At 36.5% G+C, this 25,553-nt stretch overlaps 2 protein-coding genes across 5 annotated transcripts in view; one reads left to right on the forward strand and one right to left on the reverse strand.

The window, feature by feature from the left end:
* The first annotated feature begins 6,039 nt into the window (after positions 1-6,039).
* Positions 6,040-16,642, forward strand: SELENOP (selenoprotein P). 2 transcript variants are annotated; one of them, XM_049648707.1, is made up of 5 exons: positions 6,040-6,127; positions 9,392-9,607; positions 9,861-10,073; positions 11,363-11,480; positions 15,341-16,642. In XM_049648707.1, exons 2-5 carry the CDS (start codon positions 9,405-9,407, stop codon positions 15,989-15,991), a joined length of 1,185 nt encoding a protein of 394 aa, XP_049504664.1. In that variant the 5' UTR covers positions 6,040-6,127; positions 9,392-9,404; the 3' UTR covers positions 15,992-16,642. The 2 variants fall into 2 exon arrangements, with proteins under 2 accessions (XP_049504664.1, XP_049504663.1); XM_049648706.1 differs by having other exon boundaries at positions 6,065-6,127; positions 15,341-15,973.
* The window catches only part of CCDC152 (coiled-coil domain containing 152), a 31,364-nt gene continuing 22,429 nt past the window's right edge, over positions 16,619-25,553 (reverse strand). For all 3 annotated transcript variants that reach the window (XM_049648716.1, XM_049648715.1, XM_049648714.1), the window contains exons 5-8: positions 24,149-24,213; positions 22,179-22,281; positions 20,050-20,177; positions 16,619-17,926 (exon numbers count right to left, since the gene is read on the reverse strand). In XM_049648716.1, the coding sequence (XP_049504673.1) occupies positions 17,801-17,926; positions 20,050-20,177; positions 22,179-22,281; positions 24,149-24,213 (422 nt within the window). In that variant the 3' untranslated portion in view covers positions 16,619-17,800. The remainder of the gene's footprint in view (positions 17,927-20,049; positions 20,178-22,178; positions 22,282-24,148; positions 24,214-25,553) is intronic.

Here is a 25,553-nt window from a genome sequence, read left to right on the forward strand (position 1 = left end):
ATTCGTTCGTAGAATGAAATTTTGTGCATTTTTCTTTTAAAAGAATGAGGTAACGCTATACACATTGACATAGAAAGATGTCTATGGTTTGAAAAGATGTCCATGATAAATTATTAAATTAAAAATAGTTGTGGGGGTGCTTGGGTGGCTCAGTCTGCGAGATATCCAACTCTCGATTTTGCCTCAGGTCATGATATCACAGTCGTGGGATCAAGGCCTGTGTGGGGCTCTGTGCTAAGCATGGAGCCTGCTCGGGATTCTCTCTCTCCCTCTCAGTTTCTGCCTTTCTTTCTCTCAAAATAAATTAATAGACTTTGAAAAAAAATAGCTGTGAAACAGTAAGTAGAAAATGCCTATGTTTATTTATACCCAGTATATACTTTTTCACCTTTTTAGGATATAAATTAAGACCGCATTTCCTTTTTTGAAAAGTTGAAGTATTTTTAATGAACACTATATAAACCCACCTGGTCTGATATTATTATACTCAGTCAGTTATTCTGTCAGAAAATTCATGAGATCTGCCTTAAAATTTTATCAGAAACTCTTTAGATTTGAGAAATCATCAAACACAAGTCCTAGAAGACTTTTTGGTAGTACATACATATGTAAAATGGAAAGTGGCAAATTAAGACCACCATAAATTAATGTATGTTGTCTTGAAATATCCATTTAACTGAGATGAGAGGTGTGGTTTTCCTATATGAACCTGGCTTCTTTGCAAACTGGATAGCATGTTAGACATGCAATAGACAGCTCTCCAAGTTTTTTTTTTTAAGTTGATTTTTATTTATTTTGAGAGAGAGATAAAGAGCAAATGGGGTAAGGGAAGAATCCCAAGAAGGCTCTGTGCTGTCAGTGCAGAGCCTGATGTGGGGCTCAAACCCATGAACTGTGAGATGATGACCTGAGCCAAAACGAAGAGTTGGACGCTTAACTGACTGACCCACCCAGGTGCCCCAAAAGCTCTCCAGGTTTTAAGGAAAGTGGGCATAAATGGTTTTTGATAGTCAGTCTAAGGCATTGTTAGTTTTGGAAAGGAATTCATCAGATACAACTATGTTTTGGGTTTTTCTTTTTAATCTGGGATATGAAAAATGAATATTCACTTCAGTTTTACTGGGAATACTGCAGCTCTGATCATGGCAAATATTCTGGATAAGAATGAAGGAAATGATTTACTTCATTATGTTTGAATGTTCTTTGGGCTACAAAGGATTTCACAGGGATTTCAATGGAATCTCATAGTTCCAGAATTCAGACTTAGTTCATACGTCTCAGGGAAAAATTCACCATTAATTTACACATCCCTTCAGCAAATATTTATTGTGGATCAGTAATTTATCAAGCTGCCCAGTGAATCTCTACTCTTGTGATTCAGAAGCCCCAAGGGCCATGAGAAAATGTGGCATGTTCCTAGTGCTTGTCTGGGACACCCGTCTCTGGTCCTTGTCATATTGCCTTATCAAGTATGTAAGAGCCAAGTACTGTCAACATTGCCTGTACAGGTGTCTGTCCAGCCATGGCTTCCAGATTACTCTTTTGATTCCAAACTCCCTGATTTTTTTTCTCTCTGCTCCTTTTTCCTAGTTCCATACCTGATTTTTTGAGCACTGACACTAGCTCCCCTTAGTCTGTTGACCTATTAGAGCCCTTACAAACCTCAGCTTCTGACTCAAGATTTTATCTTTATACGCTCCTTCGACTTTAGTGTTTCCTGAAGCTTTGAGTTGAAGATAGTCCAGTCAGCCCTACGTTCAAGAACTCTCATCTTCTGGGCTAGTGGGAAAATTATAAAGGTTAAGCGTCAATTATGAGAAAATATAAGAATAAGACCCAGAGTTGCATTTAATTTCAGATTTTGGGAAAACTAGATTGCACACTTAGGAAGAAATTCCATAAAATTTACTCCAGACACCAATCTAGACAATGGTATAAGGGCTGATCAATATTATTTTTTTTAAGATTTTTTATTTTTAAGTAATCTCTACATGCAACGTAGGGCTCGAACTCACAACCCTAAGATCAAGCGTCACATGTTCCACTGAATGAGCCAGCTGGGTGCCCTGGTCAATATTATTATAATGAAAAGTAATTGCCAGATTTGCAAGAATATTCTTGGCAAGAATATTCTTTTTATAAAAACAGTTTTCTAAAAGTTAATAGACTCACAGAAGGAGTCCTTGATCAAAGCCACACATTTAGTTGGAGTGCTGGTTAACTACGATATCAGTGTGCTTTTTCTTCCCTGAGGACTGGGGGCATACCTACCTATAGTACAGGGCAGATGGTGTGAATCAGAACACCACTTTCCCACATGATCTCTGTCTAGTGTGGCTGCAGTTGACTCAAGAATCTCCTTAGTGCTTCTCTAAGCTCAACAGCTGTGTGTGTTAGAGCCCCAGTGCAGCTATAGTTAGGTGGACACCTCTCTAAAAACACAAAAATACTTCTTCAAGGCTTAAAAAAAACCTAATGAGAAACACTACTGATATTTTTAAAGATAAGCTAAAGTAAGTGAATAGAACATTGATTTTTCAGAGTATGTGATTCTTAATAGGTCACAATAATGTTAAAATTCCATGTTAAATACTTTAAAAAATTAGCTAATATGTTATTCCCTATTTTTCAAACAATGAATGTTTTAAAAATCATGAATACTAACCTCATTGTTCCCCCCAACCCCCCCAACAACTATGCTTTTAAAAAAACTAAAAATTCTTCTACCAATTAGCAAATGCGTTAATAATACTTAAATACATAGCTGGTTTTTCATTGGTCAAAACACAAACGTCATACTCTATGAATGTGGTGTTTCCTTAATTCAGGGGATTATGTCACTTGGGGGCCATCTGATGCCCCTACATGCTTCTTGCATGTTTGTGCCAATACCGTGTCCCGTGAGGAGCTGTGGGCACCAGCTCTGGCTTTGACAAGTTTGTTTATTTTAATTAATAGCATCCTATTTCAAGCAAAATTTGTCTCTTGTTTGTTACCTTTGGATGTGCTCAGTCCCACGTGAAATTTGTCACCATATAGTTACCTCCTTACCTGCATTTATGTTTGATACAGCAAACAGTTCTCAGATCTGTAAACTTGTGAGCTTGAAGAAAAGCTCCCTTCAAAGCAGATCTCAGTCTCATATGAATCGTGAAGGATCAAATTAGTCCTTATCTAATCAAAGCTGCTGTTCCCATTCCTTCCTCTGACTACTGTTCTTATTTATCTTCTTTACTTTGAAAACATCTTGCGTTTTCCTAGGCATCCCTTCCATATCAGTGGCTTATCTTTCAACATGGATGCTCAAACAATATTAGACTTGGAACAATGCGTAGGGTGAAGTCTAAAGCACCTTCTAGTACATGCAAGGGAAAGGACCTTTTAGTAAATACAAGGGAAAGGAAGAATCATACAGGTCAATTGGTGCTATTTCCCAAGATATTTCCCTTTGCATGTAAAACCCCCACCTAACACTCAAGCTAAGGGGGTTAATACTTTACATAGGCTCTTCATGTAGCAATAATACTTTCACTTTCTCATATATTGAGACATCAGTGTTTTACAAATGCTAATGGATCAATGCTGTATTATCACCTGCTGTAGCTAATAAACTCATTTATAGAGTCACAGCTCATAGCTCTTCTCTCTTTTAAGTGTATATTGGACTCAGATTTGTAGGGTTCTATTCTCCATGGAAATTACCTACTACCTATAAAAGGGTGAGCATGCTTATTCAAACTTGGACCTAAATAAGTGCATCAACATTCTGGGGCCAAATAATAAGGATGGGGAAGAATGAGATAGTATGCAGAGAGATCATTAGGATAAAGTTGAACTTGACAGAATGCAGTCGATGAACTTAATGTTCGATTGTGTGCTGGTGGCTGGAGCAAATGGTCAGATTTTAATCATTCATACAAATTGGAACAAAAAAACTTTCTAGATGGTGCTGTGGCCAGGTCTGCTGGGTGCTCTGAAGTAGAGGGTAAAATAAAAAGGGCCTGTTGAACTTGCTTGAAGTGCACTAATCTAGCATGCTGGCCTATCTGTAGGCTGGGTTTAATGCTGCTTTTTTCATTTCCAGCTTTCCAACAGAACCTTGCGCATGCAGCCATTAGGACATTGTCACACTTTACGGTTTTGTTTTGTTTTTGTTTTTTTCTGTTTGCTTGTATGTCTACCCTATTAGATTTTGAGATCCTTGAGAATAAGAGAATTTAGGAGCATTGTAAGGGAACTTAGCATTGTGCCTGGCGTAAGCACCTAATTAAATGTTTAATTTCATTTGATTTAATGTAATTTAACATCACAGAAAGGTGTGTTTGAAAATTCTGTTTTCTTTTTCTTTATAAAGTTTGTTTATTTTGAGAGAGAGTTTGAGAGAGAGGATCCCAAGCAGGCTCTGCACTGTCAGTGCAGAGCCCACGCAGGGCTTGATGAGATCATGACCTGAGTTGATACGAAGAGTTGGACACTTAACTGACAGCCACCCATGCGTCCCCAAAATTCTGTTCTCTTAACAATGCTGACTGGTCCCAGTTTGCTTGGCACAGAAGAGGCTGAGGCTATTAAGGATGGATTGGTTCCCTGCAAACATCCCCGCCCCCCACCCCCAGTCTTCTCCTTTTGCCATCTGGGGTTTTAGACACACGCTGACCTGCACTCACAATCCTGGGTACTTCGCTGTGTAGCTAGAGGCACATCTGGAGGGAATCCTTTTGGGGCAGGAGGCAGCTGCTAAGCCACTTGTAAAGGAGGGAGGGGCTGGTAAAATTTCCTGCTGCAGACAGACCCAAGATGACTACTCAAATAATCTGTCAGGGAAATGAGGTACAGGGGGGACAATCGGCTTTAAACAAAGATTTTTGACAAAAGTCTTTCAAAAAAATGAGTCTGTATATTTGCTTTTTTATTCCCTGGAAAAACCAGGCATTTCTCAAAGGGATCTGGGACCCAAAATAGTACTACTGCTTAGTTTGAGTAAACAGTTTGGCTTTCAAAATCAAGCTTCTAATTTGATAAATTTCTTTGTGGGAAGGCTGACATCTGAGCCTCTTTGTATTCACCCCTGTGTGGTACAATAGTACTCAGTACACAACAATCAATAGGGGTTTGTTTGGGAAAAATACATTAATAGTATAAGCAAGGCTTACTTGAAAACCAGGGCTACCCAGGGATGACATTTGACGTTGCTCCTTACCTTATACCCCATGGTGTGCTCACATGTAGCAGTTATTGGGAAGCGTTTACCCCCTTCTGAAAGAGTAAGAACTTTCCATTTAATTTGTGAAAAATGTGAAATTTCTATATCCTTTTCCATGCTCAACTTCTACCACTAAAATTTTTTATCTGTATGGTACTTATATTTGTAAATATTTCCCATTCAATTCTTAAATGCTTCTGTGGGATCCACAGGTCTTACAGGGAGTACAACATCTGTTATAATAAACTGAGGCTTGGTTTGCCTCTGCTAGGAGGTTTAGTTTCTTGTTCCTTTCCTTAAATGAAAAAGAAGAGAGCAGAGATCCTGTGAGATCCCACACAGATCCAAGTTTTAAACATAGTAAAATAATCCAAGCAACTCTGTAACAGCAGGAGAAGGAAAGATTTGAAACAGCAGGTGACTTTTGTAACAAAGCTCACACAGTCTAGGTTAGGCTAACCTGGCCACAACAGAGCAGAAGGAAAAATCAGATTTTTTTTTTTTTTTTTTTTTTAAAGCAGCAGCTTAACTTGCTGGCTCAGCAAATGTTTTTCCCTATTATAGTTTGAAAAAGAACATGACTTGGAGGCCCTTTTACCCTTAGTCCTTCCTCCCGCCCCCGACTGTACCATTAAATCCTAGATACTGGGGTGACTAAAAAGGATAAGGAATAAATCAATAATCACAAAAAAGTTTCCCCCCATTTTATGCCTGGCAGCACTTGCTGCTTTCTTTAAGTTGATTGTAACAACCAGTTCAGGGGTTTGCTCTGCTTGCAAGGTCACAGCCAGAGGGGGGCAGTGAACTTTGGACTACAGCCGGGGAGAGAGGTAAACAACAGGACTATAAATATCAGGGCTTCTGGCTGTGGCGCTGCGGAGCTGAGCAAAGAGAAAGGAAGCAGGCTGATCTCGAAGGGGTTGTGTAAGTAGGAACTTTGTGTTCTCCAGTATTTCTTTTAGAGTCTGGTAAATAATTTGATTTTGAGTCTGATAAAATGTTTCTGTCCTTACAATAGATTTTTTAAAAACAGAGATAGGTAAAGTGATAAAAATAATACAAAAGAAAGAACAAAAGGGTCTGGACTTGGGTGTGGTGGGTGGAGGTCAGCAGCCCTTTACTGATTTCTGCCCTGTCTTGTGCTTCCCGAGGATAGAAGATGGGAGCAGAGGAGGCTGGAAAAATCAGTTACTCTGCAAAGAGTTGTGATGTTATAGAGACAGTTTTGCTTGTTTAAGCTTAAATGTCTCCCACTGCAATGCAGAGTGAGAACTCTAAGGAGAAATCAGCCTGTGGGTTTGAAGAGCAGAGACTGAAATAAGGCCATTCTACAGTGCTGTAGAAACGTCCAGGGATACTGTGAGGAGTTTCAGGAAACAAAAAAAAAAAAAAAAAAAAGAAAATCCCTGGCGGCAGGGAAAGCAGGTTGGGTCCACTGGGCAGAAATTGTTGCCTTTAAAAGAGTTCAAACCCATGTCAAATCAGGTGGCCTGTGATTAAGTGCAAAGTTTTGCAGTTTACAAGGTGAGTGGGTACTTTCAGGTGAATGAGGAAGGACCTTCAGATGCCAGTTTGAAGTTAAGGGAGAAAGTTTCTGCATATTCTGCCTTTTAATGGGGGAGTTTTAAACAAATGTCAGTCTGTATGTGGCCAGAAATCTAGTTCTGTGATTGAAAAGTGGTGAGATTAGTGAAATTTACAAATACTTTCAACAGCTTCTAATAAATCCTATTTAGTTATTTATACATAGATATAACTATAACCAAATGTTTATTATGCAAAAAAATGATCTTAAGACAAAGTTGAACGGCCTATTGAATATAACAGAAGAGGAAAATTTGCGAGTGTGAACACTGTAACCCACTACCCTTTGTCTTTTTTCATCAAAAAAACTAAATGAAGGGAATAAGGGAAAAAGCCTTTTCATTTATATTTGCTACTTAGCCACTAGAAAGGGTATGCCAAAGTGAAAGGGTATGGCAGAGTGAGGAAACCAAGTGCTGAATTTATGCTGAACCTTCTATAGTTACTGAAATTCTATTCTAGAAAGTAGGGGAAATCTCTCCATCCTAGTAAAAAACCAAACAGATTGAATTGAATTATTTTGATGTTCTCCTTGCCATCCCAGGGCATAAACAAACAAAACCCTGGCTACTATAGTTATTAAAGGTGATCTACCTCATAGCTAAGAGGTCATGTTTTGGATTTAGCAGAACTGGTTTGAATCTAGTTTCTTTGGTGACTTAATATCTGTGTGGACTTGGGCAAGATGCCTAAACTCTCTTGGCCATGTTTCTTCAGCTGCAAAAGGGGGGTAATGGTCATATAGTTGTAAGGATTAACTGACATGATAAAAAAAAAAAAAAAAAAACTGCTTAGCACCACCTGCATAGAGTTCTGTAAATGCTCAATGAGCAGTAGCCATAATAAGGATAATTGTGTCACCAGTATAAATACGATCCTAAAGAAATTTGCTAGATTTAGTCCAGATATATCCTCTCTTTTTTTAAATATTAGAATTTTAAAAAACATTAGAATAGTTGGGATGGCCTTAATCATTTGATTTATCTGTCTCTCTTTAAGTTAGGCTCTTGGATTTTGTGATATTAAATGATATGAAAGATAGTCAAGTTTTAAAAATTCTATACTTATCAGTGCACCAGATCTCAAATCAATCTGATTCTAACCTTTCTACTCCCATCTTAATTCTGGGCTCACTTTAACTTATCATTAGCTGCCTACTAGCAGCTATCATTAGCTCCCTCCTCCCATCGCTCCCCCCCCCCCCAAAGTACTTTTACTTTCTTATCCCAGATCAGTGCCTGAAAATGTGTCAACTTCCTAGTTCTGGAAAGTTGCCCTGATCTCTCTCCACAGATTCTTCCATCAGAATAAGCCTGTTCCTGGGTTTTTCTTTTTCTGCTCTTCTCTGCTGAATGTGTTCCTTGTTTTCACTACCTGTCTATAGTTCACCTGTTTCATGTGTACCTCTCTGCTGAGAGTTAGCCCTAGTCTGGGGAATATTTCTAGTCAGATATTTAACTTTTCTACTCAGAGGTACTTACCCAAGAACGTGCCATCTAGTCACAGAAATTTCTTGAAAGTAATGGTAGCCAATAAATAGACTGAGTGTGAATTGTAGTGGGTCTTAAATGGTTGAAGGGGTCGTGATTTGTGACATTTCTCCTTGGTCAGTCAGGCTTTTTCTTTTGGTTCCTATCTATCTTGGATGTGGTAGTAACATTTTGGCAGGCAGTTTTATACCTGAAAAGATTCAAATCCTTTAATATTCACATACAGCTAGACTGTAAAGAATAAGAAGAACAAAAGGGAACCGGACCCAAGAGACTTATAAATACAGAAGGCTTGAACATGAAGAACTAAGGGCCCCATATGGGCACCTTCATGTTGGTAAACTGCCCTTACAGCCTCCTCTTTCTTCCGGGGTTCTCTTTCCATGCTGGCTCTTTTCATTTCTGTGCAGAATCCTCTACTTACCCTTTCCTTTCTTAGATTGGTGGAGGACAGAAAGCAGCAATCAGAACTTGGTGCATTTTAAATATTTTTTTTTTTTTTAACGTTTATTTATTTTTGAGACAGAGAGAGGCAGAGCATGAACGGGGGAGGGTCAGAGAGAGAGGGAGACACAGAATCGGAAGCAGGCTCCAGGCTCTGGGCCATCATCAGCCCAGAGCCCGACGCGGGGCTCGAACTCACGGACCGTGAGATCGTGACCTGAGCTGAAGTCGGACGCTTAACTGACTGAGCCACCCAGGCGCCCCAGAACTTGGTGCATTTTAAATAAAAACAAAATCACGTCTGCAGAATGTTATTGGGTTATAGAGGGCATAGTCTCAAAATTTTTCTAAACATGTATATTCTCCTAGAGAAATACTGGGCTGCCTGTTCAGGCAGATTTCCATAGCATGCTTACTAAAGTATCTTGTCAGGTCAGATAGTTAAGAGGTGCTTTGACAACTCCCTTGCCTCTGGCTGATTTTTTACTCCTTTTGGGAAGATTTGATGCAGGAAGGCCCAACATGATGAATGAGCCCAGCAACACTGGGATAGAATCCATGGGCTAGATAGTGATAGAAAGGGGGACTGTACTGGCTGTATTTCTAGAAATTCCTGGCTATGACTGTGAAGTCACCTGTGAAGATGACAGCAAGGTTTCCTCTTTTACAGGACAACCCCAGCAATGTGGAAAAGCCTGGGGCTTGCCCTGGCTCTCTGTCTTCTCCCATGGGGAAGAACAGAGAGCCAGGGACAAAGCTCTTTTTGTAAGCAGCCTCCAGCCTGGAGCATAAGGGATCAAAATCCAATGCTAAACTCAAGTGGTTCCGTGACCGTGGTTGCTCTTCTTCAAGCCAGCTGATACCTGTGCATCCTGCAGGCATCCAGGTGAGCTGGTTTCAGTGGTCTAGGATTTCTCAAGGGGAAAGCTATTAAATACATGATACATACGTACATAAAATAAAATAGAAATGGAAAAGATGTATTTATTAAATCACATTTTATAAAGAAGAGATATGAGTAAGTAAAAAAAAAGTCGTAAGAGAGTTTCATGTAAAAAAAGAGTGAGGAGAGAGAAGTCACTAATGAATTCAATGAGATTTTTTCTTTTTTTTTTTTGTATTTTTCCCAAATATTCTAGATTGGAAGACCTGAGAGTAAAACTGGAGCAAGCAGGATATTTGAACATCTCTTATGTTGTTGTTAATCATCAAGGACTCTCTTCTCGATTAAAATATATGCATCTTAAAAATAAGGTTTCAGAACATATTCCTGTTTATCAACAAGAAGAAAACGAAACAGATGTCTGGACTCTCTTAAATGGGAAAAAAGATGACTTCTTCGTATATGACAGGTGTGTATACACACACACACATGCACACACACACCCCAAATTAAAAGATGCCTTCTTAGCATTTAATTTAATAGTGATTTAAAATAAGACATCTTCTTTTGTTTTATTACCAAGTACTCAGAGTGAGCTATTAAAATGGTTTTAATGTTTTATCTCACAAACTGACTTTCTTTTGTGCAAAAGAATTCACCATTCTAGTAGGGAAATACAGAAAATTGACTATAATCCCCCCCCCCCCCACAATAAATTAGCATTCTGCCTGAATAAAAGGATCAATTTGTGTATCAAGTACAATTCAAACCTGAGAATTTGCAGAATAACTACACTTTGCAGACCACTTTTTTATCTTTAATCTGATTAATAATTTAAAGGTTACACACCTGAATTTCTGAACTATAAAGTGTTAATCATTTAGATCTAATCTGCATGAATCTGCTTTTGATTTCATGAATAAATAAAACATTTGTATCTTAAGGGAACCTCCATGTTTACATTATTTGATATTACCAACATTTTTAGTTGGTGCTGTTTTCTTTTGACTCTTCAGAAATGGTGAGGCATACTCTGGTTAGACCTAAGCCCTACTTCATCTTACTCTAAATATTTTTAATATTACATACTCTTTTAGGACTGCAAACTTCTAATTTAGACAGTTGCAAAGTGTAGCTCTTTGATAGTCACATAATATTATATATCCTGGGAAAAATGTGGGAAAGAAGGACATTTCAACTCCACTATTTCTGAGAATGCGGAGTATTATAATTCCATTTCTTTCATTATGCTGAAATTTTTGTTGCATCAGACATATTTTTAAATAAATGGGCTATTGGCCAAGACTTGAGGATACTGTAATTTTTTGTTGTGTGGAATTTGTGCTGCCATAGCAGTTATGAAAACCTCATGTGATTTGCAGAGCCTGATTTATGGTAAGGTAGTGGTTTGTGCATTCACAGAATTTATAAGTCTATACCAAATTGTATTTGACCAAGTCACAATGACTTATGTATTTTGATGTAATTTATAGTGGCATATCTAGAAGATTTCAAAACGCTGGTATGAGACTCCCGGTAGTCTTGCTGTGACCTAACCTGATATGTGGTGCCAGGGAGCTCACTTGAGACCCCATTCAAGGAAGTTTATTGGAGGTGTGAATGGGTCTTAGTTATAAGACCATTAAACCAATAGCACCTATCCCAAACTGCTTGAGTATGATCATGATACAGAAAATACTGTAATGATATGTAATGATATGTAATGATAAATGTAATGTTTGCCCTTTTTTTTTTTAGATGTGGCCGTCTTGTATACCATCTTGGTTTGCCTTACTCCTTCCTAACTTTCCCATATGTAGAAGAAGCCATTAAGATCGCTTACTGTGAAAAGAAATGTGGAAACTGCTCTCTCATGGTATTTTATTTTTCTCAATTATTTCTCCTGGGAGAAAAGAGAAAGTCTTTTAAGAGTTATCTAAATAAGTTAATATTTCATGATCAATTAGCTAAGCAATGTTTCTGTTGGTATACTAAAAATAAATAACAGTCATTTTTATAATTACTTCCTATTATGTAACATACACCGTAAGACATTTTTTTCAAGATCCGTATTGCTGCTTTTATCTAGAAGGAGTTTATAAAACAAAAACCAACATAGATGGCATATTTCAAATACCACCAAATGATGTTGGGTGTGTTCAAAATGCCTAAAGAATTCAGCCAACATAAAATATTATTGTAGTACCCTGAATGTGTTCACACGAGAGCATAGTGATGGCAAAGCTTATTCATGGCATTACCTGAAATGGAATTGAGGCCCAGATAGTTACTTACTATATCAAAGATCTAAGACTGCAGCTTTCCCATGAAGCCCTTACACTGTCTGCCCACTCTGCAGTCAGAATTACTGCATTTATTTCACAGTGGAATAAGTTTTCTACTTGTTATTGATATTTTTCTCCCAACAACCATGAGAATATTTACTCCTTTTTATGAGAAGCTCTACATTTAAGTATTGCTTATAAAAAGATACTCAAGGAATTGATTTTAATTTATATTAACTAGACTCCCCCCTTCCCATATTGAAAAGGAAAACAATTCCAAACAATGTTTCCTTAATAGGGAAAATTGGCAAAATTTGAACTCAGGTTTAAAAATAGTTCTGAATTTTATTTGAGAGCTATACATCCTTTAGATTTTTCCAGTTGTAAAGAAGCCATCTCGATTTGTAATGAATTATTTAATTAATTAATTTAGTTGTTGTGGAGCACAACAGGTTAATTACTCTAGTTATATAATTTTTCACATTTTAATCTTCATTATAGTCCTATGAAGCTTAGTCTACTCTTTCTAAAGATGGGGAGACTGAAGTAATGCAAATAAAGTATTAACTCAATGTCTGACTTCTACTAAGTATGTAATAAATGCTAGTTATATTGATTCCTCATATTCTGGGACTATTTTGCATTTTTGCAAATGCCTAATAGTTATAAATATACCCCGTTATATTGAAACAAAGGCAGAAACAGTCCCATAACATGCTTAAAATTTATGAACCTCTTGTAAATAGGATATACCATATATATCTGATGTGCCAAATCAAATTGGAGTTTTCCTTTTTCATTGTATCCTAGATGCCATCAATTGTAGGACACATTATTTTATGTACTATTTTAAAAATGCTGTCAGCTAAGGTAGGACACTGTTACAACACCATCAATAATAGGATGCATTCTGATTTTAAAGCTATTAAAATGTGAAAAAAATACATTGCAGGATCAATAAAACCTAGTAATCCGTTTCAGAAACTAATTAGACCGCTACTGTCAACTTTTGAACATTTAGAACATTACATAGTATATTTTAAAAATTTATCAAGTTGTTTATAAGCTTTTAATCAAATAACATTAAATACTCAAAAGGAAACAAGCGACAAAACTAAAAGGCATCCTGTGGAATGGGAGAAAATAGTTGCAAACGACATATCCGATAAAGGGTTAGTATTCAAAATATATAAAGGACGTCTAAAACTCATCACCAAAAAAAAAAAAAGAATAATTCAATTAAAAAATTGGCAGAAGACATGAATAGACACTTTTCCAAAGAAGACATACAGATAGTCAACGGACACATGAAAAGATGCTCAACATCACTCATCATCAGGGACACACAAACCAAAACTACAATGAGATGTCACCTCACACCTGTCAGAAGGGCTAAAATCAACAACACAAGAAATAACAGGTCTTGGTGAAGATGTGAACAAAGGGGAACCGTCTTACACTGTTGGCGGGAAGGCAAACTGGTGCGGCCACTCTGGAAAACAGTATGGAGGTTCCTCAGAAAGTTAAAGATAGAACTACCCTATGACCCAGCAATTGTGCTACTAGGTAGTACTAGTATTAGTACTAATTCAAGAGGATACGTGCACCCTGATGTTTATAGCAGCATTGTCCGCAATAGCCAAATTATGGGAACGGCCCTAGTGTCCACTGATTGGTGAATGGATGAAGATGTGGTGCATACACAATGGAATATTACTCAGCCATAAAAAAAAAATGAGATCTTGCCATTTGCTAAGGATGTGGATAGAGCTAAAGAGTATGAGGCTAAGTGAAATAAGTCCGAGAAAGACAAATGCCATATGATTTCACTCCTATGTGAAATTTAAGAAAAAAACAAATGAACTCACAGGGATAAAAAAGAGAGGCAAACCAAAAAACAGATTCTTAATTACAGACAACAAACTGAGGGTTGCGGGAGGGGAGGCGGGCAAGGGGAATAAGGTAAATAGGTGATGGGGATTGAGGAGTGCACTTGTCATGAGCATCAGATGATGTGCAGAAGTGTTGAATCACTATAATGTACACCTGAAACTAATATTACACTGTATGTTAATTAATAGGAATTTGAAGAAAAGCTTAAAAAATAGCATGAAATTCTCAAAAGTAATTCAGAAATAACCAAAAACTGTACCACTTAATAGTTGTACGCAAAAATCCGTGGAATTTTTAACCTTTCAAAACACGGAACCATACCACTTAGAAAATCAGTTTGAGAGATGAAAAAGACTCACTAAATTTATTTATAAATCACTTTAGGGTAAAGGTTTCATATGATATTGCGATATCTATAAGCTTTGAGCTTATATTCGTAGGCACACAAGACAATAAAGACTTGGCAGCAAATTAACTAGATTGAGGCAGAATGGGATTGTATGCCCAGTGGAAGATGGGCAGTAATTTGCTACTTGCAGCTGCCAGCTCAACAGTAGGGACACAGTAACAAGACTGGTGAATGGTGAAGTTCAAAACGTTTCCTGGCATAAGCTGAGGCGTGAAAAACTGATTTTCAGCAGAGTTTATTGGCATTTTTGAATTAGCAGAAATTAGTTTGCTTCAGAATAGAACATTAAGTATGAATATAATATTAGAAGTATCCATGTAGTTCAGCTGCTTTTAGGATTTGATATTTGTTTGACTTTACTGCAATCGATGTAAGTTCTTTTAACCAGTTTATTTAGTTTTGCTTCTGCAGATATAAATATAGTGGTTTGGCTTTCTTTTTAAGCCTTCTGTATTTCTTAAATTCTTCTTCAGGGTTCTTAAAAATCGGGGAAACGCTCTTGATAAGAAAAGGAAGATTTGAATTCTGCTATTGATTTAACCAGTATAGAAGCTTAGGCGAACTGCTGAATTTTATTTATTTATTTATTTATTTATAAAAATTTTTTTTAACATTCTTATTTATTTTTGAGACAGGGAGAGACAGAGCATGAACAGGGGAGGGTCAGAGAGAGGAAGATACAGAATCTGAAACAGGCTTCAGGCTCTGAGCTGTCAGCACAGAGCCCGACGCGGGGCTCGAACTCACAGACTGTGAGATCATGACCTGAGTCGGAGTCGGCCGCTTAACCGACTGAGCCACCCAGGCGCCCCTGAACTGCTGAATTTTAATTGTCTTGTGCTTTGTTTTATCTATTTGCAAAACATTAATGTTAATTCCTTTGGAAGATGCTTGAGGATTCTCTGATTAAATGCAAACTTTGCACAAGAAGAACTTTATAATTATGTATGACTGGAACCAAATTTTAATAAAAAGTCTGGGTGTTGAAACACATCAAAATTTTATCTCATTAACATGATGTTAGAAAAACAAAGCCAGTTTAATCCTAATTACTTTGAATTTTATATATGTTAGCTTTACAAAGAATTTTTTGTGCACAGCTCCTAAATCTACAAATTTGTTGAAAAATGATTCATAAATTTGTTCTAGACACCGGAAGGTGAGGACTTCTGTAAAATTGTATCTTCAGCTACCGTGGGAAATACAACTGAGGCTCCACAGCCACATCACCACCACGACCATCACCACCATCACCACCATCATCACCATCATAATCATGAGCATGGGCATCAGCATCATGGGAATGGTGAACTTGCAGAGAACCAGCAACCAGAAACACCAGATGCCCCTGGGCACCCCCCTTCTCAAGTCCCTCATAACCACCACAAGCACAAGGACCACCAAAGACAGGGCCATCCAGAGGACTGAGATATGCCAGCAGGCAGTGAAAGTTTACAACTTTCTGTCCCACCAAAGAAGCTCTGACGAAAGGGATGTATAAATCAATTACACTGCAAATTGCCCAAAGATTCAGAGTTGGCTCCTAGCAGCTGATGCTGACACTGACGACATCTGGTATTTGAAAAAACAGGGTCTGCAATCACCTGACAATGTAAAGAAAACCTCCCCTCTTTATGTAGCTGACAGGGACTCTGGGCAGAGGAGAACGTCATTGAATCTTGACAGTGACGTTTGCCTCCAGCTGCCTGACACGCAATTCAGCAGCCCAAGCCCACAGATGCCAGCACCAACTGAAGCTGAGAAAATAAGGCCAAAATGTGAAAATGACCTTCATACTAAATATTTTAAATAGGATTTTACTCCCCAAGTCAGTCTAGACAATTTCGTTTCCAGCATTTTTATATGCTACCTAATTAACAATGATCTAAAACTAAGAATTGGATTTGTACAAAACACGGGGAAATCTATTATATTGGCTCCCAAATTTTAAAATTTAAGTCAAAGAAATTTTGACCTAAACCAAATTTTTATTATTTTATTATAAAGGTGATTGCAGCACTTGGTTAATATGTTTTTCTTTTTCTTTTTCCAGCATTCTACTTGTATTAATGAGAACAGAGACATAAACTATGACCTAGGGGTTTCTGTTGGATAGTTAGCAATTTAGAATGGAGAAAGAACAACAAAGACATGTTTTCCATTTTTTTCTTTACTTATTTCTCAAAAAATACTTGTCTTTTTAATCTTACATTTTTAACTGATTAAATCTTATAAAGAACTGCCTTTATAATTCTTTCAGGTTCCAGAAATACTGACACATGAATATTTTGCTGTGACTACATTTTAAATATCCATTTATACTTTGTATGTCTAAGAGTCATAGTCTTGATTTTTACTATCACATATGAATGAAACTCTTATGTCTTATTTTCTTTATCTAGCATTATTATATCATACTGTTTAAAATTTGAGATAGTCTGTCTTGAAAGATGTAATGGAGAAGGTAAATGAATGTTGTCTGTCTCTTGATTGCTTAGAAAGTATTTCCATAGTCAATGATGGTTCAATAGGTAAACTACGTGCTATAAACCTGAACTCCTCTATGGTTAATACTATTAAGCAAGAATGTGGTACACACAGTTGGCCAAATGTGGATTTGTTTAATAAACTCAATTTAAAATGTTTAAAGCAATCTTTTTTTCATTGTTATTATTTAGGTAGTATGTTATATTAATGACAGAAGTGGCATTTTCAGCTGCTTTTAAAGAAATTAAGTAGCAACTAATGAATTTACTGTCATACTCAAAACCGTCTACGCTTAGGGCAAGATCCTTTGTCAAAAGGTTTAAGTTGAGAATCTTTGTCAACAGAGAGACGTTGCTCTAAATTGCGAATGGTATTACGAAGAACTGCAATCTCCTTGTTTTTTTCTTCTTGAAGATGTTGAAGCTTCTAAATAAAGAAGCAAAAAATTTGTTACTGCAATTCAGAAATAGTAAGATTAAATACAAGAAGCAATAAAACAACAAAAACTACATTTCTGGTTTAAGTAGATTAAAAAAGCTTGTTTTGAAAGGTTTATGATTTTATTTTTATGAGGCTTATGGGGTACAACTGGAATAAGGATATTAAAACACATTTTAGCACCATTTGTTTTAGTTTATTCTCTTTTTTTGTATATAGCTTGAAGTTATGAATCATAAAGTAGGAGTTGAACAATAAAAAAAATATATTACCTAAGTGCCTAAATAACTTCAGAATAGTAGGTCAGCCTTAGTTCAGAACAGATCATGGAATTCCTTACATGACCAAAGATCAGAGGACTTCTCTAACGTTTTAATTTACTGCTAAGCTTTACTATGTCTTTAAATTTTTTAAAGTTTTATTTATTTTTGAGAGAGAGAGGGAGAGAGGGGGAGAGAGAGGCTCAAACTCGTGAACCACGAGATCATGACCTGAGCTGAAGTTGGACACTTAACTGACTGAGCCACCCGGGCACCCCTAAGATTTACTATTTTAAATTGAAAGTGACTTTTAAATATTACTCAAAACCTAGTATCTTTCTGGTTGTGTGATATATTTTAAGAAAGACTGTTAAGTATATTGTTAGTAAATACTAGATAGCTTTTATAGAAGCACACAGAACATTTATTTTCTTATACAATGGCTATGGAAAAAAATCTCACATACCCTTCTGTAGATACTCTGTGGCAAAATAGTAGAATCTGCATAGGATTTTGATTTAGTTTGAACTCTTGCTAGTTTGGCATCAAACTGAATCAAGTTTAAAAAGAAAGTCATTGAGAACATTCTAGTTAAACAACTGCTTCTATAAATATAAGTATAATCCATTATATCTTTTAACATGTAATCTCTAATTTAAGTATATTCTCTGTACAATACAATATAGAGAAGTTTTTCTTTAAGAAACAGTTTTTAAGAAAGAGCAAGGAACACCCAAACAAGATTAACCTTGCTCCATGTTAAAATTTCCTGGGGAGCTTTTTAAAAGTACCAAATACCTGGGCACTACCTTAGAGATTCTGGGATGGAGTCAGCATTATCTTTTTAAGACATTAAAAAGATAGATGATAGATGATTCTATCATGCAAGGCAAAGAATCTAGATAACTAGGGTTGAGAATCTAGTTAAAGATGGATAAAAATATTTTCACGTTACTGTGAGTATCCTTTTGTAAAGAAATGTAGTATAGTCAACAGTCGTGGGATAAAAACTCATATACTCTACTGTAAAAACTTTGAGACTAAGTGGTAGAATCTGGATATAATTTTGTTGATTCAGTCTGAACTCTTACTATTTTGACATTAAACTGAATCAGGTTTAAAAAATTCTCATAAGTCATTCTTACAGGTCATGTATACATATATTTTTTGCAAAATCTTTCATTATAATTCTTCCCTTTGGGTTGAGTTCAGTGTAGCCTCTCTGTGGTCTAAAAACAAACTCTGTGAGATTGTGTTCTGGTTTGAGGAGGAAAATGGATAGCTACACTGAAGACGAGGAACAAAAACAGTTGTGTGCATCAGTGTAAACCACAGATTTGGGCTCCACCAGAGACAGGGCACAGATGGCAAACAAAATGCACATTTGCAATCAATGGATTAGAAGTTGATGGTAGAACCTGAAACATGGCTTATTGCTTCTCAGTTGGCTATCCAGACCTCTCTGTGGGTTGTGGGCACACTTGACCAGAGACAGTAGCAGCAGCAAAATGCCTCTCAAGTCAACATCAGTTCCCTTTTGCTCAAAGATTATACAGATTTCAACACTGAACCTCACCAAACACCCCAGAGATACCAAACTTCCATGAACGTGAATAGTAAGTTATCTTTAATAACTAAACTGGGGAATTCTGACAACATAAAGTCAGGTGGGAGTCAGACTGGGGAAAAGCAATGGAAGAATGATGGAAATGGAGATGGGTAGAATCTAGAAAAAAAATTTTAAAGAACAAATATATTGTCAAAACATCAATGTCTCTGAGATTCTGACATCTGGTTAAACAACCTACTGAAAAGGCTTTAGAGCCTAGAACTAGAACTGCAGCCTTTGAGATGCCCTATGTAAGGTCCCTTTAACATTTATTTATTTTTTAAATTTATTTTTATTATTATTATTTTTTAAATACAATTTATTGTCAAATTGGTTTCCATACAACACCTTTAACATTTTTTTAAACATCTAGTTTGTCTGCCCTTCTGATATGTATTGTCCACACATTTATTAGGGAGCAACCTGCCTCTTTTTTTTTTTTTTTTTTTTAATTTTTTTTTTTAACGTTTTTTATTTATTTTTGGGACAGAGAGAGACAGAGCATGAACGGGGGAGGGGCAGAGAGAGAGGGAGACACAGAATCGGAAACAGGCTCCAGGCTCCGAGCCATCAGCCCAGAGCCTGACGCGGGGCTCGAACTCACGGACCGCGAGATCGTGACCTGAACCTGCCTCTTTTTAATAAAAGTTGAAGGAATTTCTATTGGTTTACCAGGGTTCCACAATTTCTGCTGAGGAGAGAAAAATGTTAACGATTAGATACACTCTCCCCACTGCTGGAATGGTAGTCCTATGAAGCTTGCATAGACTCAGCTACAAAGTGTGGGTAATCCTTGAATTATCGATCTCCAGTCTCAGAGTAAACAATACCCTCTCTGGAAACCAGGACCTTTTGAACGACTGAAGAATCCCACCTTCCAGCCAAATGCTGCAAGGTAGCGTAGCTAGCATGGTCTGGTGTTTGAGAACTGCACGTGACGGAGAATGAGTGTGTCGGGGTTGTTTCTATACCTGAAATTTATCTCACTGTGATGAAAAATAACCAAAATTCAATCTAGACTTAAGGGATGCATCTTCAAATTTAGCAGACCCTTAAACACTTACCTCGAGCTGTAATTTGATTATTTCACTTTGTTTTTCCTTTTCTTGAGTTTTTAACTTTGCATTTAACTCTGAAATTTCCACCTCCTTTTTCTCTATCAGTTCTTTATGCTTTTCTTCATTTGACTCAACTGAAGAAAACGAAAATAAATAAATAACTAATCAGTTAATTCATCTTAACATTTCAAACATTTTATAAGCTTATATTTCATTAGCATTTTAAACAATCCATAAGCAAGTACATTTTGGTAATAAGTACACATATTTTAGAAACTGTTTATATGCAGGGTAGGTTTTATATATTTTGAATAAGCCCCTACAAAATGCTTGAAACACAAAGATCACCCATTAACTGCTTCTGAACAAATAAGCTGATTTGTATTCTTAAACATGAATTATATATAGAGGTGTCTGGGTGGCTCAGTCAGTTAAGTGTCCGACTTTGACTTGGGTCATGATCTCGCAGTTTGTGAGTTCGAGCTCTGCATCAGGCTCTGTGCTGACAGCTCAGAGCTTGGAGCCTGCTTCGGATTCTGTGTCTCCCTCTCTCTGCTTCTCCCCTGCTCGTGCTCTCTCTCTCTCTCAAAAATAAACAAACATTTTAAAAATTTAAAAAAACGTGAATTATATATAATTATATAATATATAAATAATATAATATGTAATATAGTAATAATAAAATTAATAATTAATTATTAATAATATAACATATTAATAATATATAATACATATAAATTTATATATATATATATATATATATATATATATATATATATGAGAGACAATAAATAGGAGACTTAGTGGTTAAACAGGGACACAAGGCTTGGGTTCCTAGGTACAGGGGGTCCCAAATTACTGGATGATTCTAGAGCTACATCAAACCCCCGCTATACTCTGTTCCACGTGATTGGGCCTCTGTCATGTTCACACCATGTCTCTATGCTTCATCAAATTTCCTCTGCTCTTATCTTTCCTATTCCTACTAGTGATACCATATTATCCAGTATGGGAGTCTCAAGGACATTTCTGACTTTAGGGGGAAAAGAAGGAGTCAACTCATCCACAAGCCTCACAAATAAGGGGTCTCCATCCATGATTAATCCACTACTTACTTAGTTTCAAGCCTCATTTTTGCCTCAGTTGGACTCTATGTCCAGGCTCTTAATCACAAGTCTCTACACCCTATACACTGTTGCCAGATTAGTCTTCCTAAAGCATACCTCTAAGTATGGCCATCACTTTCTCAGAAACCTTTAATCCCTCCCTTTTTTTTTTTATCCTAAAATTCAAGGGGTCAAAGAATCCAGCCCTAGCCATGGCTGCTGGCTTTTTTCTTGCTAACCTTTCTGTGTGGTGCAAAGAAGAGGTAAGAAATAGACTATTATTCCCTAGAATGTCCTATGTCTTCCCCTCTCTACGTCTTGGCTTCTATTTTCTCTCTACTGAGAGACTCTTTTTTTCCATCCTCTCCAGTGAACTTTAGCCATATTCAGTCTTCAGGATCAGGGCCTTGTACTTAGTGCTGAAGGACAAAAGTTAGTAACTTTGATAAAGTTCAAGTTAAAATGTTTTCCTTCATTGTTTGTGCTTTTTAATTCTTTCCAAGGAGTTGTAGCTAATTCAAGTTCACAAAGATTATCTTCTATGCTTTCTTCTAGCAGTTTTGTAGATGTAGGTTTATATTCTGACATTCATTTCCAGCAAATTTTTACATATGTTGTACATAAGTATGGGCTCATTTGGAAAAGTTTTTATTACTTTTATGAAACCATATAACTCTCAGCATAAGATCATGAGACCTGCTTTAATAAAGGAAGAAATTTTATTATTGAAATTATATCCTATATGCCAAGTATATAAATATTAAAGGTATTATACATTTCACATTAATTTTTATATAAGGACATTAGCTGCTTCATATTAAATAATGTTAAATACAAAAACCATAAATCCAGCTTAGAAATGTTGTAATTTATATCACATAAATAAATTGAAAGGTACAAAACCCAAATTAAAATGCATCAAGGCAATGTTCATTCAAGAATACGGGCAATTACTGAAAAAAGTTTATACATGCATTTAAATTATTTTATGATGTCTTAGAATTCAGTAGGTCAAAAATAAAAACTTACTTTTTTCCTGCATATCCTGATAAAGTTTCCTTATTTCTATTTTATGTCCCTCCTCTTTGATTTTCATTTCACTCATAAGTTTGGCAATATTATTCTTATATTCCTAAAGATTAAAATACATATTAATTCTTCAGTTTAAATATATGTACACAACTTTCCACTAATTAGAAAGGTGAAATTCTCATACTTTATATTAATTGTTAATATGTAACCATATCTAGAGAGGAAAGATATTGTTTATCGCTTGAATAATCAGCTTTGAGAAGGAACAATTTCTGGTCCAAGTAGATACAGCCCATCCAGAGACAATGTATTCTTATCTTTGCTTCCTGAATACTCATCACCAGTGTTTAACATATCATATAATCTCAAAGTATTTTGGTAACTGTATAAATCAATGCCATGATAGCATTAAAATATGTCAATTAAAGCCAAAGTTATACTTTAGAGCTAATAGTACATTCTGTTCAATAGCTGGCAAGCTTAACCTAACATAGGATGACTCCTTTGAATGTGACCTGAAGTTCTGTTTCTGAAAATTATATAAACATCCCTAATTCCCAGAAGGAAGTTAAGCACTACCCATGGTAAAGTTTAGTTTTATGAGGAGGAGGCTAGAGAAGAATGAATTTGGGAGTTGAGAAGTGCTTGACAAGTGCCTGAGATTAGTTTCTTAGGTTGCTGCAGCATAGGAATGATTATTGTGTTAATGTGGACAGTCGCATTCAGAGAGGTGTTGGAAGAGAAAGCCCCCAAAGATAAAATTTACAATTTTTCCAGAGGGATGTTCCTACATAAACCACTTACAGTCCTAAGATGTAGGCAGGAGAAAAGGAAAGCAGCAAGAATAAAAATAAAATAGGATACTAAGAAAGGTACATTAACGAAGGCAAGAGGTTCAAGAAAAGCTTCTAAACGTCATAAAAGCAGGGACTTTATTTTTACTCATCATGATGTCTCCAATTCCTATAGTATCTTAGGCTAAGCAATATTCTATGGCTTGACATTTTAGAAGAGAAAGAAGGTAAAAATTTCTCCCCCTTTTCTCTGCCCCAATGATACCCTAACTGTACCATCTATCATTGAGCTTTATAGAAAAGGTATGGAAAGAATGGGAAAGAAGAAAGGAAAGGGATAAAGGAAAGGAAAAATAAAGGGTGGGATATATTCCAGACATATTTAAATTAACTCAAGTGAGGAACCAGATTGAATATGGAAATGATCCTTCAACTTGAAGTTCTAAGCTTGATACAGATCCAATTTGAGTTTTGGAAATCTTAGGTCTGCCAAGGTTTGACATGTTGGCTCTTGGGAAAGGAGAAAAAAATTATGATAATAAGCCTCCCAAAGGGTGGTGGGAACTGACATTTACTGAGAACTTTTTATGTTCTAGGCACTGTGTTATTTGTTCTATAATTGCTGCCATATGCTGTTCCTATAGGAGGAAAGAAAAAGTAGCAGAGGGTATGGTAGCCCTGGGGAGAGAAAGAATTGGTTATCCACATAACCAATGTGGATAAAGTCCACATAAAGTCTTCCCTTCGTTTGGATGATGCAGTAAAATTGCAAAAGGTTACTTAAATCAGAAAGATCAAAGACTCATTTATTTTATGGTAAAAAGTTTAAAAGTGCTAATTAATATAATAGAGTATACTCTAGAGTAAAAGTTTTATTAACATAATTTAAAAATATGTAGCAAAATAGTTATATCTCTTTTTGGTGGGAAGACAAAGTAATGTAAGTGATAACTTAGTGCGTTATAGTCTGCAAAGAGACTAGAGTCCTTAAAACTGTTATTTCTTTAAGAAGTTTTATTCATTAAAAATTCTGGCACACACATACACATATATATATTTCCTTTCCAAATTTTGGCTGTCCTTATTAATGAAAACCACCCTCCTTTTTTTTCTAATTTGAGAAGACAAATGTTCTACAGGAATTTGATTGAATATAAAAATACATAAACTCACTTGTTCATGAGACTTCAGCTTTTCTCTCATAAAATCAGCATTTCTTTTTAGTTGTTCATTTTCACCTGTGTAAAAATAACCAGAGGGCATCCTAATACACAAAAAATTTTAATTAACATGGGAATACATTTAACATTTTGAGTTTCCATTCATGTATGCATTCAACACATACACACAGCATCTACTACACACGAGGTTGCATGCATGGCGCTGGAAATATTGAAACAAACAAAATTATTGCTTTTCTTTTTTTTTATTTTTTTTTTATTTTTTTTTTTTTCAACGTTTATTGATTTTTGGGACAGAGAGAGACAGAGCATGAACGGGGGAGGGACAGAGAGAGAGGGAGACACAGAATCGGAAACAGGCTCCAGGCTCTGAGCCATCAGCCCAGAGCCTGACGCGGGGCTCGAACTCACGGACCATGAGATCGTGACCTGGCTGAAGTCGGACGCTTAACCGACTGCGCCACCCAGGCGCCCCAAAATTATTGCTTTTCAAAGAACTTACGGCCAAACGGTAAAACAGATGTGTAAGTGGTTATGATATGCTATGATAATTGCTCTGGAATGGCAGTGTGTCTGAATTACCATGGGGACTTGTGGAAAAAAAGTCTTATTCAGCCTGAAGTCAGGAAAGGATTTACAGAAGAGAAACCATTTGCACTAAGACTTACATGATAAGGGTTACCCCATGTGGCAGGAACGTATTTCACATACATAAAACTGCACAGAAGACTTTGGGCTTGAGTGACTATAGCACATTTGGGCAAGTTACAATTCAAATACAGTATTGTTGGAATGTAAACTCTGAGGAGGATGTGTTACATAGGTTGAAGCCATATCCTAATAGGAGATGGACATATTGCATATGAATGGCTTTAAATTTTATCTTATAGGTTACAGTCAAAGAACTTTGAACAGTGAAGGGAAATGATTAGTTACATGTTGAAAAAATGATCTGGCAGTGTAGATGACGAATGGGCAGGTTTTGACCCTAGATGAATGGGTATCAGTAAAAATAGATCAAGTAAGAAATAACAGGAGCCTCAATTAGGTCAGTGGCAGTAGGACATAAAAGAAAATGAAGATAATTATTTAGATGGTAAGATTACCAGGAGACTTATGACTGACTGGATAGCAGAGGCAAAAAAGAAAGGGGAACTTTTGCTTTCTAGGTTTCTGGTTTGGGTAATTGAAAAATGTTTGGGCGCCTGGGTGGGCTCAGTTGTTAAACATCTGACTTTGGTTCAGATCACGACCTCAAGGTTCATGAGTTTGAGTCCCATATCCAGTGAGTTCAAGCTCTGGTAAAACCTGAGACCCGCTTCAGGTGAGCCCTGCTTCTCTCTCTCTCTCTGTCTCTCTCTCTGCCTCTCACTCACTTGCGCCCCATCCCTCTCTCT

Source organism: Panthera uncia (assembly GCF_023721935.1).
Source record: "Panthera uncia isolate 11264 chromosome A1 unlocalized genomic scaffold, Puncia_PCG_1.0 HiC_scaffold_17, whole genome shotgun sequence".
Taxonomy (NCBI): Eukaryota; Metazoa; Chordata; class Mammalia; order Carnivora; family Felidae; genus Panthera; species Panthera uncia.